Below are 18938 nucleotides of genomic sequence, written 5' to 3'. Positions count from 1 at the left end.
TACTGAGCATCATACCCTGACCTGTTTTCTTGTATTCCTGATCCTGATTCTTGCCCGACTGTCTCTTTCTGCCTCTGGCCATCGACCCACGCCTGATCTCTGATATTGTTATGTCAGCGCCCAACCTCTGCCTGCCTGACCCTGCTTTAGATTTATAAACTTTTTCCTTTACCTGTGCTAAGAAACATTCTGCATCTGGAACAAGTCGTTTGACCCTTTGTGACATCTATATTAATGTCCACAAATTCTCTTACTTGATGAAGAATTCTTTCTGTCTCCAGCTTTCTTATTTTCTTTGTTTTTTCTACTCAACACTTAACTCAATATTCACAGAATCCTAACAACTTTTACTCCATAGTTAGATATCATCTCACTGACTTTAACTAACTTTTTCTGTACGGAGCCTATTAACGTGGCAATAAATTAATTGGGGTCCACATACCCTTCTCATTCTTAGCCGGTTAACTCCAGGTTTCTGCCCTGTTCCTCTCTTTTTCCTCACCTGACAATACACTCTGAGTTCTCCTAAATCTCTGCATTGGGTTTTCTTCCATCTTTCTTTGTGCTATAAAGATGGTAAAGCAAGAAACTGCACTTTTTTCTCAACCTGGTAGCTTTTAAAAATTCACACAAAAAGATCAAAACACTAAAAAGATGAAAAATCATGAAATCCCACCAGCTTTTTCGGTCTTTCATCTTTTGTTTCCTGAAGGAGAAGTCCGAGTTACAATGAATTCAAGGAACTTGAGTTCAGTGAGCAGCTAAAACTAATTACACCGCTTTGGCCCCACTTGTACCTTATAATTAGTGCCTTGATCCATAACATTGGAGAATAGCTGAGACTGAAAAAAGGTCTCCTCTCACTGAATTAGGGATCATTTTATATTCATCCATCCTTCTATCCATTTTCCATTCCAGCTTATTCCTGTTCAGGGGTTGCTGGGGCCTGTCCAGCGATTCTCAAGGAACGGCCAGGTACACCCATCGCAGGGATAATTGTGTGCTCCAGTAATAGCTAGAAAGAAAAGGGTCATGTAGATACCTCAATTTACTTGGTTTTATTATCTTATTTTGATTTATCTGGTGATTCATGAATACAAAAGGTGGAACCTGGAGCTCCTCGTCTAGGTGTGTTCACAGAGGCAGAGACAAATGCTGCTCATGTGCATATCAGGCAGTGTGTTGTGCCGGCTGCCCATTTGACCCTAATTTTAAATGACCGCATAGATCACAGGCATAAATGAAGTGGAACATGCACTTTAGCATTGGAGATGAGCTTGATCACAGCTCATGGATTAGTCTGCCTGGGTGCTGTGGATCATTGTCCTGAAGCTCAAACACAAAGCACACACTAGCCAGGCAGCAGAGCATGCAGATCACTCACCCTGCACCGAAGCATCTACACATGTGAGCAACAACACACCATGACCTCTGATTCAGCCCGGAATTTCAGAGGGATGTGGCTGTGATGAAAACGTTCTCTACGAGTTTAGATGTGGATGAGAGGAGAAGAAAAAGGTAGACAGTTTCTGAATTTTAAGTTCATTCATTTCAGTGCATAAATTAATTTTTGAAACTTTAAAAAGCTTTAAACCTTTTTGGTCTTGGTCTGATCCTGATGTGGTCCTGGGTGGATCCATGTTTGGTTGTGGTGTAACGATTCATTTTAACAAAGGTTCGATTTATATCATAATTTGTAGTTGCTACATAGATTTAACTTTTTTTTTTCTTTCTTTTGTAAGAATCCAAAAACTTGCAGCATTTTGAGACAGATTCCTATGGTGGCCTGGAAGTGCAGATCGCATTAGAAAAATCACTTAACGCAAAAACATTTTGAATATTTTTTTTTTAAATAATAAAATTTAAAAAAGTAACTTTATATTTTAGAAATCAAAACTAAGCAAAGAAAACAAAGACGATCATCGATATATTTACAAGAACAAGAATTGTCTCATCAAGAAGAAGAAAACCGTATATAAGTCGCTCTGGAGTATAAGTGGTACTTCGGTGGAAAAGTCTGACGTTTCAGAACAAATCCATCAAGCCCAGCGTACCTAAAAATAAATAAATAAATACAAGAATACTAATCTTTTGATCTGTATAAGAAAAAAAAATCAATGTTTAAGAGGAAAACAATTACATTCTCTTCCATGTTTGTTTTGGACGGCACTTCTTCTGTCACTGTCAGTAGTAAATACTTAAACTCAGATGGAGCGGTTGTTAGAGGAAACAACTGCTAAAGTACAACCGGTTTTACTGGGAAAATAAAAATGTGAGCCATTTATGTCTAAAACACACAAACAAATAAGTCACTCCTATAAGTCGCACCCCTGGCTAAACCATGAGAAAAACTGCGACTTATACTCTGGAAAATACACTATGTGTAAGTGGATACATCAGAATAAAGCAGAGCAAAGAGCTTGTGGCTCCATGCAGTGTATTCTCTACAAATACAATTTTTTTCAGACAGTATTTTTTTTTCAAAATGTTTTCAATGAAGAAATACTCAGAAATGCAATTTAAGCCTAATTTTCTTCATTCTATTTCCTCTATTATCAGAAAAAATGGCACAATAACCAGATTTATTTTTTCCTTGCCTTATTTCACAGCATTCTAGTAGTTTAGTGTTTAAAGACAACATACTTTGAAATTCAAAAGTTTTCTCTGAAGTAGAGCGCAATACAGGAGCTTTTAACTTAAATCAAGAATCACACAAACAACACCTAACAATAATAATTAATTATAAACAATTTATGAGCTTTTTTCAGTCTCCATTAATAGTATTAATGATTGCACAAATTAAAATGTCAACAACAATATGTAAAAACAGCATTCAAACAAATGTCTTTCATGTGAGTAAAATTTCAGAGTTTAAAACCCAAAGTAATCCAAAATAATATCAGTTCGGGAAAACAAAAATATATTTTTTACAAGATTTAACTTTAGTGATTTGCTTACATTAGTGGTTAAATGAGTTTTCCTTGTTCCAGCATCCTCTTGAACACATTTCAGAGTTGATTCTTCCTTTTTATTTGAGATCCATGCTCGAAATCTGCTGAACCATACAGAGGAACAGGGTCTCTGACCTGTAAACTTCTCACAGAAGGAAAACCGCTGAAATTTCAGCAGAATATTTCTGCTGCAGATCGAGTCTGCGAGATCTCTGATCGTTTTCTGAATCCCGCCGCTGCGTGGCGCACGAGCTCACGAAGGCTGCGCTTCATCCAACAAGAAACAGCGCAGATGTAGAACAACTTTTCCGTCTTTGATGTTGGATTTCCAGCATCAGACAAAAGCCTGATGCTCCGGGAGGAGACGGCTCCAGCTCGGATGTGCGCGGACCGCGCAGGCTGTGCCCAGCGTTCCAGGGTTTAGGAGGAGAACAGACTCACAGGAGGAGCTCCGGCTGTCGATCAAGTCCCGGGCCAATGAGACTGCGCGCGACACCCCACGCCGCACTCTGCAAGAAGAGAGAGAGTGAGACTCGGAGCAACTGTTGCTGCCGAGGCGGATTCCCACGCGCGCAGCTCGGGAGAATCCACACACGTGTGTGACTTTATTCCTCTGAAAGTTTGGGTGAAGATCTGCGTCATTTAGGTCCGAGGAGGTCAGACTGCAGACTTCCTCCAGGAGAAAGGAGGTGTGGGGCAGCTGGGGGGTCGGTCCTGGGGAGCATGGCTGCGGGATCCAGCGCGCTGCTCATTTGGTTCCCTTCACTTTAGATCCACGGCGCCGTTTTACGCGCTCTGCTGCCGCGCGCCTCACTGGAGGAGCGGCTGTCCCTTCCTGAGGGGGGTGTGCTTCGTTCGCGCGTGTCTGCGCTCGCGGGACGTGTTTCGTGGCTCCTGGATCGAAGCTCTCGGCGCTCAGCCGCGGAGCCGCTGCGTCCTGGTACACTGAGGACTAAAAGGTGTTCGCTCCCGGACCAGAGAGAGGAAATATTTGGACTCTTCTGCTGCTGCTTGCTAAGGCATAAACCTCCAGAGAAGTTCTACACCAGAAGGAGAGAAGTGGACCTCTGAAAATAAGCGCCTCGCGGCTCCGGGGCAGCCATGCCGCAGGTGGACATGATCCTCCTCCTGGTTCTCACCTTTGGGATGTGCACGCGCGGTCAGGACCCGGCTTCCAAGTTGGTGTCCGACCGCTACGCCGTCTTCTGGAACAGAACCAACCCCAGGTAGGTGCAGCGCTGGACCCCCGTGTTTCTTGTTTGCACAGCACGCGCAACCATTCATCAGGGTTTCCAGCTTCTGCAGCAACTTTCCGATCAGCTGCTGCCTAAATCGGCAGAACTGTGGGGACACGTTTTTTTCCACGCAACGTCCACTCATGCGTTCTCTGGGAATTTGGCAACATTTGAATTCAGGAGTGTGTGAGGAAGCGCAGACTGGACAGATAATGCGCAGCTTGCGGAGGATGTAGAGCTTCTTTAGCTTCCTGACCTGCATGAAGAAAGTAGAACCTTCAGTTTAGACCCAAAGGTCCGGATATATACCAAGCCCCGTTCCGAGGTCTTAATAGGACACTTATTTTTCCGAAAAGAGTGTGACTATACGTGTGTGTGTGTGTGTGCGTGAGTTATTACATTTTGCGGACCACACTCTGTTTACACAACGGGATGGGGACCCGTTTCAGATTGAGGACCAAAATCTGGTCCCCGTAAGGACATAAGTCTGCACGTGCGTGTGTGTGGATCTGTGCGTGAGTTTATAGCATTTTGGGACAACAGTCTGTTTACACACTTACGGGATGGGGGACCAGTTTCAGAGTGGGGACCAAAAACCTGGCTCCCGTGAAGACCTGCGCGTGTGTGTATGTGTATCTTTGCGTGAGTTTGTAACATTTTGCGGACCACACTCTGTTTACACATTTACGGGATGGGGACCCGTTTCAGAGTGGGGACCAAAAATCTGGTCCCTGTGAAGAAATGCGTGCGCACGTGCATGTGGCTGCATGTAACTGTGTGTTTGCATCTGTATTTGTGTGTTTTGACAAAAAGAGTGCATGACTATATGTGTGTGACTGTGTGTTTTGTGAGTAGGACTGCACGTATGACTGTGTGTGCGTGCACGTGTGTGTTACTGCTTGTAACTAGGCTACGTGTTTGCATCTGAATCCGAAGGACTGCATGAGTGTGTGTGATTAAGTAACTGTGAAAGTGTGAGATTGTGTTTGTAAGTATTTTAATGTGTGTTAGACTGCATGTATGAGATGATGTGAGTGTGTTTGTGTCGAACATACCTCCTGGTGGTATAGGTTGGCACCAGTATTTGGCAGCAGTGTGTGAATGTGTGTGAATGGGACTTTAGTCCTTTAAAGGAGGTAGTAAAGTATGTATAAGTAAATGTCTTTTACCATTTTATATTTGTGTGTGAAACATTTTGTGTGTTTTGTGTAGGTATATTAGACTATATGTGTGTGTTCTGGTGAGGAAGGGTATGAGGTTTTGTTGAAGAACTGTAATCTGCTCTATCTTCACAGTCTAAACTGTTGATGTGATTACGGGAAAGTGGGCGTGGTTTGGGGGCAGTAGGTGTGGTTAAGGAACAGTTGCTGTGGATTGGTGGTGTGTAGATTTCCTGACATATTGCTGCTTCTTTCCTCTCCCACCTTCCTCTCTTTTCCCCTTTTCTTCGGCTTTCCGAGCAGTTCCCAGCATCCCGAGTCTGGTCTCTTGGTTGCCATGTTCCCTCGTTTCAAGTATCCCCTCTCGCCCCCATGGCCCACGCTGAGGTAGACAATGAGGGGGCACACAGGGGTATTTCAGTGGCGGCCAAGACGCAGCGTGGTGCTTAGTCTTGTGGGACATGCACACATGCCGAGGTCACACACTCGACAGTAACCAGGCAGGCGGGTTAGGAAGCACAGGGGGGACTGTTGTCAGGGTCAAAACCAGGGCAGCAGCGCCGGCCTTGGGGCCAGGTGACGGTCCTTGCACGGCCCCCCGCCTGGGCTTTGTCCATGCAGAATGGAGGCCAAACCAATGAGTAACTCTTGTTCTTATTCATGACTTTAATCTAAACTCGACCTGGGCTGTATCATGTATACGAGTGGTTAAGAACTTGAGGCCCCATGACCTGCAGCAGAACCCAGAGTAATCAATACAAGCTCACGGGCCCCGGAGCCCCGCTGTTTAATGTAACCATACTCTGTTCTAAGGCCCTGAGAACCTGCTGGGGTACAGCTCCAACTTCCATATGAGGACAGCCCCCCTTTAGCATCTCTGCTGCATGTTTAAACTTAAGTGAGTCCGGAGCAGCAGTCCACACTCAGCCATTCATGAAATCCCCTCCAGGAGCTCTGGAATTGAATTGGGAAGTGAGTCGTGAAAAATGGAAATGCTTCGACATTTCCACGTTTTTCTGTTGTTTCAAAGGAAATGAAAGCAACCCCTCAGTAATTTGGATAAACACGGGGTTTGTTTGCAATGCTTTGATCTCAGCGGAGCATCTTCCTGTGCTGATGTGGATCAGCAGAAGATGTGGGGTTCCCGGGCCGAATGGCGCTCCGGCCTCATCTGCAGTCTGAAAGGCTTCCACTGTGACGGAATAGCTGCGCCTGCATGAGTGACCTAATAAAACTAAAGGAAATGCCTGAATCATGAAGCCTCGTTAAAAGTAAATACTTTAAGGTCATTCTTATAATGACCGTTTGGGTTTTTGTGAGGAAAAGCGCACAAATGACTTGAAATAATTGTGTTTTTCGGGTTTATCAGCTGCAGTTTTGCTGTCGCAGAGGCTGTTGTTCTGTGTGCCTTCGGAAAGTCTGGGAACGCACCTAATATGGGAAACTTAAGTATATTTATCTGATGAAGTTGGTGAAGGTGAAGCCATTTTTATCAAAAATTCTCATCTCGTCTGGATTACTATAACTCTGTATTTTGGATTTAGCCAGGCGTCGCTCTGGCATCTTCCAGAATGCTGCTGCTCATGTTCTGGTTGGAGCTCGAAAGTGGGACCACATCACCCCAATTCTGGCTTCCCTCCACCAGATATCTGTACATTTTTCCAGTTCATTTTATTAGCTGTTAAATTCTTAAAATATCTTGAACCCCACTAATATCTTTCCTCGCCATTCAGTTCTGTCCAAAATCCAAGAGGTAGCTCAGACGCGAACAAGCTTTTTTATTCTGTGTCTTAAGGTTTATGGAACGCGTTATTTGGCTTTCTTCACTGTCCATTTTTAAAATACCTTAAAAAATTATATTTACAGCCAGGCTTTTAGCATAGAAGGAAACTCTGCTTCTCTGGTGTGTTTTATTTTTGTTTTTTTAAACCATTTTAAGTATTCTTTAAAAAAAAAATTCTGTTACCATTTAAGTGTTTTGTCATTTAAATTGTCGATTCACTCTATTTTTTGTTTTAAGCACTTATACTTCTTTTTGTTTGTTTTTTATTATCCTGCTACAAGGGACTCTTAAACCTTTCACTTTCACTTTTAAACCCCCTTACATTGAAAAATAACATTTTTGTTTTTGTTAATTGTGATAACTTCTAGCATTGTTTTAATAGTTGCAGCCCTGATTAGAAAACATGTACTGTTGTGCAATCGTGTAGCTGATGGCTTTCGGGACTCTCCATAAAACTGCATGTTGTGGTGAACTTGAAGGAGCCTCTCACTGAATACAATCTGCTGCGGAATCAGTGCACCCTGCTTTATATTTTCCAAAGTAAGTGGCTTTTTTGAGTCACCATCTGTGATGCTGTTGCCCCAACAGTTGACTGTACATAGAAGCACCATCTACCCCAGACTGAAAAACACAACATTTTCCAACAAATGCACAGATTTGATCTTGGAAAGTTACAGTTTGTCATGTATCCTCCAGTTTTAGAATTGTACTCATCCACTTCTTCAATCAGGACGAGGTCTATCTTCTTCCTTTTAGCTGATGTCATGTTTTTATGTTCAGCATGAAGAATGGTAAAGCAAGAACCATCACTAATGAGTTGAGCTTCACAGCAGAATCATTGACTGAACATGAGAACTGGACCAAGTGACTATGACATCACCCAATGAAAAAGGCACGTCTGGCTCCGACCAAATGGAGTCAATTCTGTTGCTTTTTCGTGATACGGACACTGCCTTATTGGAGCCAGGCAATGTCAGTTAACTGTAATTGGTCTAAGTCAACATTTTCTTGGAAAACCACTCCCGCCAATCAGAAGTTATCTTATTGGAAGTCCACACCCCTATATTTTGAAAGTGGGCTCAGGAGAATCTGTCAATCAAGTGCTTCTAACGTTTGACGTGAAACCACATGCTTCTACTTAGGCATCTGATTGGTCAGTTTATGACTTAAAACAATTTGCAGCAGATAAAAAATAGGAACAACAAGAAGGTGTTAGAGAAATGTATTAGAGGAAGAAAAGTTATTCTGACGTATAGAATGAGTCATTTCTGTTTATTCCTCAGTAGAAGTCTATGTGATTTTTGCTTCTTCCTGTTTGTAGCGGGGGGTGGGGTGTTGGGGGGTCACTCAGTCCAGTTCTTGTATACAGTCAATGAACATAAACTTTGCTAAGATAAAGAGGAACATGATGGTTTTGCAGTTGTCATAATTGATTTTTAGAATCTGGCTTGTTTAGCAATCAAACCCAATTTGTTCATAGTCCTCTGTGACTTTCCAGCATCGACATCCTGATAATTACCCATTAATGAGCAGAATTTCTGATATGATAAAAATATCTTTCTGAATGCACAACAGTGCTTGATTTTTCCAGCAATTATGAAAACTTTAGTTCTGCAAATCCTGCAGAAAGCCTGTTCTCATTAATAAAGCATCAGTGCCAGTCATTTTACAAATGTATCCGTATCGAGAAGGCTCTGAAGGAGGGAGCCGTCAGGATAACACCAGCCCAGGAGGTGCCGAGCAGGAGAACACAAACCTACAGTGTTTCTTGGTGGAGCACTCATGTTTGAAAAATGAGCCACATATGTTCCTCGTCAGCTCCGTCGGCTGTGTTGCTAACCAAATGATGGAATAAAGTGTAAGACTTGGTATTTACTGCGGCTCTGACAAGTAGCTATTAGCGAAGTCCCTGCTCACCAGCTATTTAGCTGCTTCATTAAAGCCCACCTGGGTCCATCTGGTCGGCGCTGACTCTGCCTCCGCCCAAGGCGTTTATTTGTTGCTGATAGGTAGGATCAGCAGAGAATCAGGGCCGGGTTCCGTTCCTAATCTTTTGGACTGTTTGTTTCTCTGAAGCTATGGAAACTGATACTACCCCATCAAAGAACTGGCTGGGTTGGACTAATGACCTGACAGCTGGGGAGGAGAGGGAACCCAGCATTCAGGGAGAGCACGGTCACCCCAGGAGCTTCCTTTAATCCCAGATAATGCTCTCCAAAGCTTTCCACAACAGATGCAACATTTTTTTCTATGAGATATTAAGGAATCTTTTCATGCTTTCGGTGTCGTCTGTGATGATCCAGATCGTCTCTCTTTCCGGACCCACTGTTGTTTGCCGACATTACTTGTCACAGCATAAGGACCTCATTTAGCCCCTCTTACAATGGTCTCTTTTTAATCTCCACTTAGAGACACAATGCTGAAGTGATGTTGTGATAGTTTCCCAGTTGTATTGTGAGTTGCCCTGTTTGCATTGTTCCAGTGTTTACTCTCACTTTCCCTCTGAGCCGTTTCCCGGCTCCCTGCTGTTCAGTTCTGCTCAAATTAAAAGCAGATACAAAAAAACTCAACCAGGTTCAAATATTGACTAGGTCTAAGGATCGCAGCCATCCACAAACCAGCGTGGTACGCCCGAGAGGCTGCTATTGTTGGGCTCCGCTCTGCGAAGCAGCGAGAGGGGACATGGGGGGATGTGTGTGTGTCATCTGAGGCGGAGCGAGTGGGGGTGTGGAGACACTGCAGAGGCCACTTCTGTGTGGGTCAGAACCAACACCCCTAATCTGAGGAAGCATGCGTCTTTAAAGACACGCTCTAATGAAAAACGTGTTTTTGGTGTTTTTAACAGGTTCTTGCAGCATTTTTCTCATGATGATATAGGACATATATAAAAAAGAAAAGTCTTAAGATGCATTTCTTTGCATTTCTTTATTCAAATCACGTTTGAAAAAGCTTGTAGTTGTTACGTAACATCTGCAATCGCCAGGTCTCAAGCTCCCTGCTCCGGTCCATTCTGATGCATCCATCTGCAGACAAATACACGAATGAACGTCTTCCATTTTTCTCGTTTGAGCTGGAATCTGGATCCTAACTGTGCACCTGGATAGCTCCAATATTGTTCGCCATTTTTGTTGCATCGCTAATTTTAGGTTGGAGTTATGAAGGGGTGTAAGGCAGCAGGAGAAAGTGTAAACAACAGGATGATGGAAAATGAATGCAAACTTACTCCACGGTAACAGTTCTGCCAACTCAGAGGCAAATGTCTGATGAACTCTTGCAGAAATTGTCCAAGAAAGCGACATTTTTTAAGATTTTGGATAAATATGGAAAAAATATAAAAATAAAATATAGAACAGAACCAGAACCGTCGCAGTGATCAAATCATGCAGACTTTGGGATGGAATAGGCTCTGATGGATTTTGTTTGTCTCTTTAGGAAAATCAATTTAAGTGAAATCTTGCACTATGTTCAAAAAATACCCGGCCCGGCTGGATTTAAGCGTCCTAAAATGTCCTGATGTACCAAGCCCCGTCACCCGGCTTGCCTTAGATTATCCAAGGGAGCATATGAAAAATGAGTGCTTGAAAGTATTGGTTTAATTTGTGAAGTGAGCTAAAAGTATCATCTTCATTTTGTTAGAAGCCCCTACATCTTTAAATGACTCTTCAATGATAGTTTTATATATTTAGGAAACTGTTACATCACAGATCCAGCTCAGTTTGGAGTCTTCAAATTTTCATCAGTCTGTGAATTTTCTAAAACTTGTGGCAGATGTTGAATCTTTTTTTTTTCTTCATTGAACATCTGATCTGTCCCATTTTACAATTAAGAATGAATTTGTAGTCTTAAAAAAGATTGTGTAACCTCCCCCTCACTCACACAAACACACATATTCCCTGCAGGTTTGTGCTGTATGGTGTCAAACTCTACGTATAGCCATGTTTGTTGTAGATGCGCTGATGCTTCGTGTATTCAAAGTAGAATTAAATCCGTGAGATTTAACTGCTGGTAATTTTTTTAGACAGTTATTGTGTTATTGATATTATGGTGCTCCCCTGGTGCTACCATTACTTCTTCTGCAGCTTGAGCATGCTGATGCTAATGTCTACAGCTCTCTGAATTTTCTTATTTTGACCAATAGAAAATGCTTCCTCCGTTTCCACAGTAGTAAATGTTTTTGATTAATGTGGTTTGCTTGTTTTTTCTGCATTTGTACTGTATATGTGGTTGTCCACTGACACCCCCACCCCCTTCATTTCTGACCCACAACAAAATATAACATGTTAGCAGGAGGGTCACCGTTGAGTGATTTTGGTTTTCCAGGGTTCACACTGGACTCGGATTCCACTTGGAACCAGAACTTCTTACTTGTATTTAGATGAAGGCAAAAACACTGATTGAGAACATGTACAAAGGGGTGAGGCAGACTGTGGTGTTTGGCTCCTCCACCGTAAGCAGACTGCCAGATAGGTGGAGTAACCCGCCTCAAAGGAAGTGACCCAAGTTTCATTAAGTTCTGGAACTTGTGAGAAACAAAAACGCTTCAGAAGAAAACAATCTCGTCATTTAAGCTGTGGATTTTCATACTCTGGGTTTGGTGGTGGTGGGCGGGGGGGCAGCAGACAACCTTCATGCAGTGACCCCCGGCATTACTCGCGCCCTCCTTGAACTCCCCCTGCAGAGATGAGCTGCCTCCCCTATTCACGCTCAGAATAACAAAGCAAAGGCCTCCAGCTGTCCCTGTGATTGACAGAAAACAGTGAGGAGAAGCTAAGCTTATTGTTTTATCGCAACTTTTCTGTGAAGATGCTGCAACTTTAATGTCAATCTACAAACAATAACAATCTAGTCGTACTAGCAGAAGGAAAACTACGGCCCGATCCGAATTCTCCCATTCTCCCTTCTCTTAGCTCTCCCCCTTCATGGTTGCTCCAAACGAAGGTTGATGAAATATTGTTTCTAATATTTCTGATGTGGCTTTCGTTTGATGACGTCATCAACATCACCGACTCTGTTTGGAGTGTGAAATTTAAAAAATAATAATCTGGGCACGACTTCGACTTCAACTGCCACTTCAAATTAAGGGGAAGGGGGAAGGGGAGTATTCGGATCGGGCCACACTGAGCTCGGAAACGCGCATCCAAGCGACAACTTCAAATAAAAAGTCGGCGATAGACGCATTTCAAGGCTCTCCATGAAAGTTTTTGGACTCTATAAAATGTTTAACCAGTAGGTCTTTGACCAATCAGGGACTTGTTGTCAGTTGTGGCATGTGGGTAGTGTCTTTTTCAGTTCATGAATTACCAACCAGTTGAAATTTGATCATAAGGAAAACTTTTTATTTGTTTTTTTATTTGTTCTTTTTCAGTTAGAATTTACAATACAAACGATCTACTTAGGAAGAAGAACAGGAGCAGGATGAAAACAAAGTCTTATAAATCCCTACCCGATTCTTATTATTCCACTCATATATAACAAAAACAATATTTCAAACAGGAACACAAAATTTACATCATGCTGCATACAAATCAATAATTTTGTATTTACATTTAAACTTAAAACAAACAATACTTAAACACTTTTTCAGGTCATTATCCAACAAATTCCATTTTTTAACCACACCAAAGGAAACAATCATTTGTTTAAGTGTAGTTTTTACTTTAGGTGACTTGAAGTCATAATTTAGTCTACAATTTCCTTCATTTATAACATAAACTACATGACATGTTTGGCCTTAAACATTACCAGTAGTGTCTACAAATAACAATTGAATGTAATCATTAATAATCATATAATAATTGCAGTTTTTGCACATCTGGAATTCTATGACACCAAGTCTTTCATATATTGAGGTGTGATAGAAAAAAGATTTGCCCCGCTTTGACATTTCACACCAAGCACCTTCCATGTGCTATGAGTGCATGCGTTATTATTGGGTAACGAGAGTGCCGTGTGAACGCAGCGCATTCAACATGTACCATGTTCTTGGATGTGCATCACATCTGCGTTTTTGTAGCCTAAAAGATCACAGAGGAAGTCCTTTTTTGGAAGTAATTAGATTCTGATGATGATTGGATACTGAAAGATCTGATGACCAAATTTACCATCCAGAGACACATGATCACCTGGTCGTCCTCAACAGAAATGTGGTGAGGGCATGAAAACACTCCGAAGGGAGACAGGTGTTTGTTCTCTTTGGAAGAAAACAACCAATGATTCATTACTTCTGGATTTGAATTCTCCTCACATGTTTTTCATGTGATTTATACGACATAGGAATGGATGGAAATCAAACCAGTATATATATTAAAGTCCAAATGTGGGCGGGGCATATTCCCCCAAACCTCCTGTAAGAATCTAGATCAGCTGAATAAACAGAGTTACTGCCAAAGCCCTGACATCAAGAGGCCTGTTGGAGAATGTCTGACTTTTTCCTGAAATGATTCAGACAAAAAAGTCTTACCTTTCAAAATGCTCCAAACTTCTGGCTGAAATTTGACTAAATGAATTAAAAGTTTTTTTAATGATCCTGTTGTAGAAATCGTTAATTCCTTAAAGTCTAATTCATGTCAGCAGAATTTTCTCTGAATCGTATTTGGAAAGAAAAAGCCTTTAGATGTGGACACATTCGGGGGGAACTGGAGACTTTGATGGGGTCCGTTGTGTCCAGATGTGATTCTGTGCAACAGTCAGCGTGTTGATGGCGACCTAATCTCCCTCCGTCTCCCTCCGCTGCACAGAGGTTCACTTTTCTGCTGTTTTAATCTTTTTTGTGGCGCTGTTAAAGGCGAGTGGTGACATGGCAGCGGTGAGGGTTTTTGCAAAGAGGCTCCGAGGAGCTTAAGAGGTCAGCCCTCCTTTTGTGTGGAGACACAAAACACTTCCTGCGGGACCTTCACCCCCCTCTGTTGCGTGCTCTGAAAGCCAGGCCCTGCCTGACCATTCACATTAATCAGCTGCAGCTCCTAATGACTGAAAAGCTCTGGAAAAGTGTCTCCAAAAGGCCCCTGAAGAGCCACGAAGCCGCTAACAGGCTGCTGCTGCGGCAGTCTCATGGACTTTGGTTAGAATAAATCGCAGCTCTGGCCTGAACAAACTCTGGCTTAACCAGCTGTTTTTAGTAATATTAAGTCAAACTCTACTCGACTTTAGTTAATAATTACTATATTTAATGAATCTAATGTAAAGTAATTGTGTATTGAATGCATACCTGCAAAAATATCTATTCGTAATTATGAGACACAATTATTTTCTTCTCACATTTAAGTTGATTTGTTAGTTTATATCAATGCATTTCATTATTTTTGTATATCTGTAATTATGTTTTATTTTGTACAATAAATGCTTGAAATAAACCAATAAATTAAATCAAAAGAATTAATTGAAATTTTTTGTAACTAATTGAACAACTGTGGAAAGTTCAGCAATGGAGGCATCATTTCCAACATAAAAAGTAATTTTTTTTGTCAGGAAAAACCTAAGAATTACATTATTCAATTACTTGATACATTGTTATTTTTTAAAGTCAAGTTAAAATCAATTAATGAATCACTTTTTGTGAATTCCGACCCTCACCTGAATCTGACCTGATAAGAGATTTATGTGCTGTGATGAAAGATTATTTAATATCAATTTAACTTGGTTAAATTTTGATTAAAAATAAATCCACTTTTGTTTTGATCTTGAAAAAAATCATCCATCAGAGTTTTTCTTCTGTGTAACCTGCAGTACATGTGGATGATGTACAAATGAAATCTAAATCCTGCAAATGATGTCGACTGAAGCTGAGCGATCATTCTTTTTCTGAATTCCTTGAATTTCCTTTTGAAGTTCTTAAACTCTCAAACTCGCTGAACTTTATCAATAACAAGTTTCAGCAACAGGATCAGGTGGAATCAGCCTGAACTGACTCTGTACCTATTTCAGATTTGAAAAGTTTGGTGCATCTTTGATCATACTTATGTTAACAGATTTGGTTCAATTTGGTCCTTCATGCTCCTGACATGAACAAGCACTGACTCTGAGCTTCTCTGTATTTTTGAAGCAGTTGGGGAAGACTTGTGTTGTTTTTCCAGTCAATTGTGTGATTTATAGAATGCTCAATATGTTCTACAATAGCAAAGCTCTTTTGTATCAGTACTGTCACCACCAAAACTCCTTTGATACGGAAACGTATGTAGGTGATGTTTTTGACTTCTGGTCACCGCTATGGCTTCTGGTCGTTATTGTGATATCAGTCTGTGCAAAACACATATGGCAAAATACATTGTAAGCGGACATAAAGAATCTCATGGCAGCTTGAAGTATTTAAATAAAATATTTATGCATTTGACCTATCAGATTTACCCCTTCATGTCGTATAATCATATGGAGCTGTTTTGTTAGATCCCTGTCTCCTATGTAGACGTAGGATTCAGTTGATTAACATTAATACGTAAATTATTCAAGATTTACGATGTGTCAAAGTGTTTATTTAGGTGTCGCCAACACCATCTGCAATGCTAACAGGTTTAGTAATATTGACATTTTTTTTCAAATAAAATTGTTGCAGTGAAATGGAAACGATGTGTTTCGCCTGGTTCATGATGGACGCGGAAGCGCTGCGAAGTGGTGTGTGTGCGGAGTGCGTGCGGTATCCGCTTAACCGGACATGTATTTTTCTGCGATGGTCGACTGGAGTTTCTGCTCAGCTGTGGTTATTTAGAGCTTTTTTTGCTGTCATCAGACACCCAAAATCAAACACCCCTGCTTTGTAGTTGACCCACTATATTGATCTGTGCGTATTTCGGTGTCTATTTTTTTGTGTATGTGTATTGTGCTTTTATGTTCATCTCTAGTCTGTTTAGATATCAATTCGATGTCAATCGCAGTATTCTATTGTGAAAAAATTGATTATTTAAAAAAATTGACAGGATTTTCTTGTGTGTCTTGGTGTAACTTCCTGCCAGAATTGACCGGATCACTCGGAGGTTGCACCAAAAAAAACAGTTACCAAAACGATCACTACGAGCCAGTTGCGGAGTTTGCGTCTGGTGTGAACCTCACCATAGGTTAACAAGGGCGCGGAATTCCGCGCTGCTTCTCAGTGCCTCTGTGTCCAGTGTGAACCAAGTGTTATCTTTATTGTTTTGTTATTTGTTCATTAATCACAAGTCATATCTTCATCGCAATATTAATGCAAGTTTTCATGTCGTCCAGCCCTACACGACGCGTTTTTCTGACCACAGCAAAGATGCGTTTGCCTTGTTTGTTGTTCCAAAACAGTTTGGTGATTTGTCCGACTTTGCTGGACCTTTGGCGCAGCTCTCTGGCCTGTGGAAAGTCATCATCTCTTCACACTCACTGCGTCGGGACATGAAATATTAAGAAGGGCTGTTTGCGATCCGAGGAAGATCTCGGCAGCTTCACACGCAACCAGCAGAAATCCAGGTCAGCCCAGGTTTAACTGGGAGCTGATGCTGTTCTGGTCTGAGCTGCAGTGATTCTTGGAGATGAATGGCTGGAAAAGAAAGAGGTTCTGCTGTCCTCATTATTCATTATGGAAATCTCACAAAGCCAGAATCCTTCCACAGGCTCTCCTCGCTTTTCTCAGCGACGAGAGCACACGCAGCCATTTCCCGCTCTCGACTCCATCTTGTATCAGGATAAAGCAAGATAGCAGTCCTGGGAAGTCACATGATCTTTGCTCAGAATTCAAACTATTTTTTTTAGAAATTAGTTGGCATTTATTGACAGTTCTTATAATTATTGATCTGTTTTTTCTGAGCCGGGAACTTTTTTCTTATCTGGAAACTTTATTTCTAAGTTTTTCCCAAACTTTTTTTTTTGTTAGCCAAGAACTTTCCTTTTCGTCTGTAACTTTTTTTGAGCCATGATGTTGTTTTCTGAGCTGGAAACTTTTTGATCCAGGAACATTTTTCTGAGTCAGGAAATAGTTTGCCAAAAACCTCCAGTTTCAGGTCTTACTGAGGCGCTCTCTAACGATGATGAGGACAGTTGGATGATCAGTGTGGTCACGATACTGAGATGCTTCCAGCAGCTGTGCTCGCTGCGATGCCGGCGCTCACATCACAGCGGCGGGAAGACGCAGGCAGGCGCTGGAGCCCGTGATCTCCTTTCACTTCTCGGCTCCATCAGGCCCGGAGTTATTCTAGTGCATAATTGATGGAGGAGTTAGAATAGCAGAAGTAATGCGATGAGAGGGTGCAGCCAAGCGCAGCCAGGGATCGCGTGCGGGGGGCTGCAAACATTGCAGGGGACGAGAGGAGGGCATCTGGCGTAACAGGTCCCAGCGCTGAGTCGGCCAATCGCAGTCCTACCCCACTCTACCAATGAGGCGTCTTCTACAGCAGAGTACTACGCTCCCATGAATCACAGCAAAGATGGAGCCCGTTCTCGTGGCTCTCCGAGTGAAACCAAGCATCAATTTAGAGGTGACTCCATCCTAACAGTCCCATCAAAACCCCCGCTGGCCCCTGTGGTTCTGCTGAGCATCCTTCAGGTCAGCTCCGCCGGATCAGCAGCCGCTGGGTGGAAATCACACTTTTAAAGGAAAACCAAAGTCAAAACAGGATTACATTGTTTGCTGAACAAAATGGACAAAGCATTTAACACACTGGACTACCTCACAAATGTCCTTAAAATGTTAAAGATATAAAACCTGTTTGAATAAACTATTATTTCTAAAGCTGTAAAGAAGACTTTTTATAAATGCGTCGAGAATTAATAAAACATCTTTGCAAAAACCTCCAGAAAAAAATTATTGTCTTTTCAAAATAAGATTTAATATCTCACTTTACTGCAGGAAATAATTTAAAGTAAAAAAAGATAATAATAAAAATAAAACAATTTTTTTGTTTCTCTGTAATTAAATATTCTATATAGTTTTTCTTAAGTATTTGCACATTATTCGAAGGATTTTGTTTTCTTAAAATATTATAAAATTGAAAGTAAATGTAAAAAAAAAAAAAAGTAAAATATTTAGCGGTAATTTTTTTTAATCAAATTATTTGTATTTTCTCAGCTCTTTTCTAAAGCAGTAGTTCACCGCTAAAGTCGTCAAAAAGTGCCCAAAAAAGTCTTAACTACTCGAGTGTGTTTTTTTTAACAGTTCTTAAGTGATCTAAATTTATTACACTTTTCAAGGCAGTAAATTAGACTTTCTTGCAGTTGTGCAGCAGTCCTGAATGAAATCTGCAGAGTTTCTCGGACGGTAGCTGCCGTGCAAAGTGGCTCTGAGCTTCAGACTTGTCCAAGCTGAACACTTAGCGGCCACTGGACAGGGAGCGTGCCTATTCAGCTCATTAAACCGCGCTCATAAAGATGTTTTATTTGTTTCCTGAGCGTGCTGGCTGCTCGGCTTTCCATCTGAAGTTTTTACGGCTCAGTGCTCATATTTCTGTCTCCGCATGGATCTGACTATTAAGTTTTAGTGGCTAAAGCCTGGTCACCAAAAGTTTAATAACTACTTTTTTTCTTGTAGTAAAATGGCTTTTAGAGCATATTGTTAAAAAGTGGTAAGCAATTAAATTCATTTAACGAGGATCATGTTTTACTTTGCTAATGATTTCGTAGAACCTCACAATGATAGGAAACAAAACAAACGGGTGTCAGAATTACACGCTGTGAGTGCAGTTGATTATGTGGAGTAAATTTGACTCATTTATTATCATTATTTTTTTAAGTTAGGATTGTTTTGCTGATTACATTTTTATTATTATTATTTTTAAAGAAAGCAATCACCCATATATATTTAGTAAATATTCACATATATAAATAGGACAGTTTGAATCCTATAAATATATATATGTAT

At 41.3% G+C, this 18938-nt stretch overlaps 1 protein-coding gene across 1 annotated transcript in view; it reads left to right on the top strand.

Moving 5' to 3' along the window:
- The first annotated feature begins 3490 nt into the window (after nt 1-3490).
- Nucleotides 3491-18938, top strand: part of LOC112136134 (ephrin-A5b) — an 85795-nt gene continuing 70347 nt past the window's right edge. Inside the window, exon 1 of the mRNA XM_024257727.2 lies at nt 3491-4177. Within this exon, the coding sequence (XP_024113495.1) occupies nt 4053-4177 (125 nt within the window). The 5' untranslated portion in view covers nt 3491-4052. The remainder of the gene's footprint in view (nt 4178-18938) is intronic.

Source organism: Oryzias melastigma, linkage group LG12 (genome assembly GCF_002922805.2).
Source record: "Oryzias melastigma strain HK-1 linkage group LG12, ASM292280v2, whole genome shotgun sequence".
Taxonomy (NCBI): Eukaryota; Metazoa; Chordata; class Actinopteri; order Beloniformes; family Adrianichthyidae; genus Oryzias; species Oryzias melastigma.
This window is presented reverse-complemented; position numbering and strand designations above follow the sequence as displayed.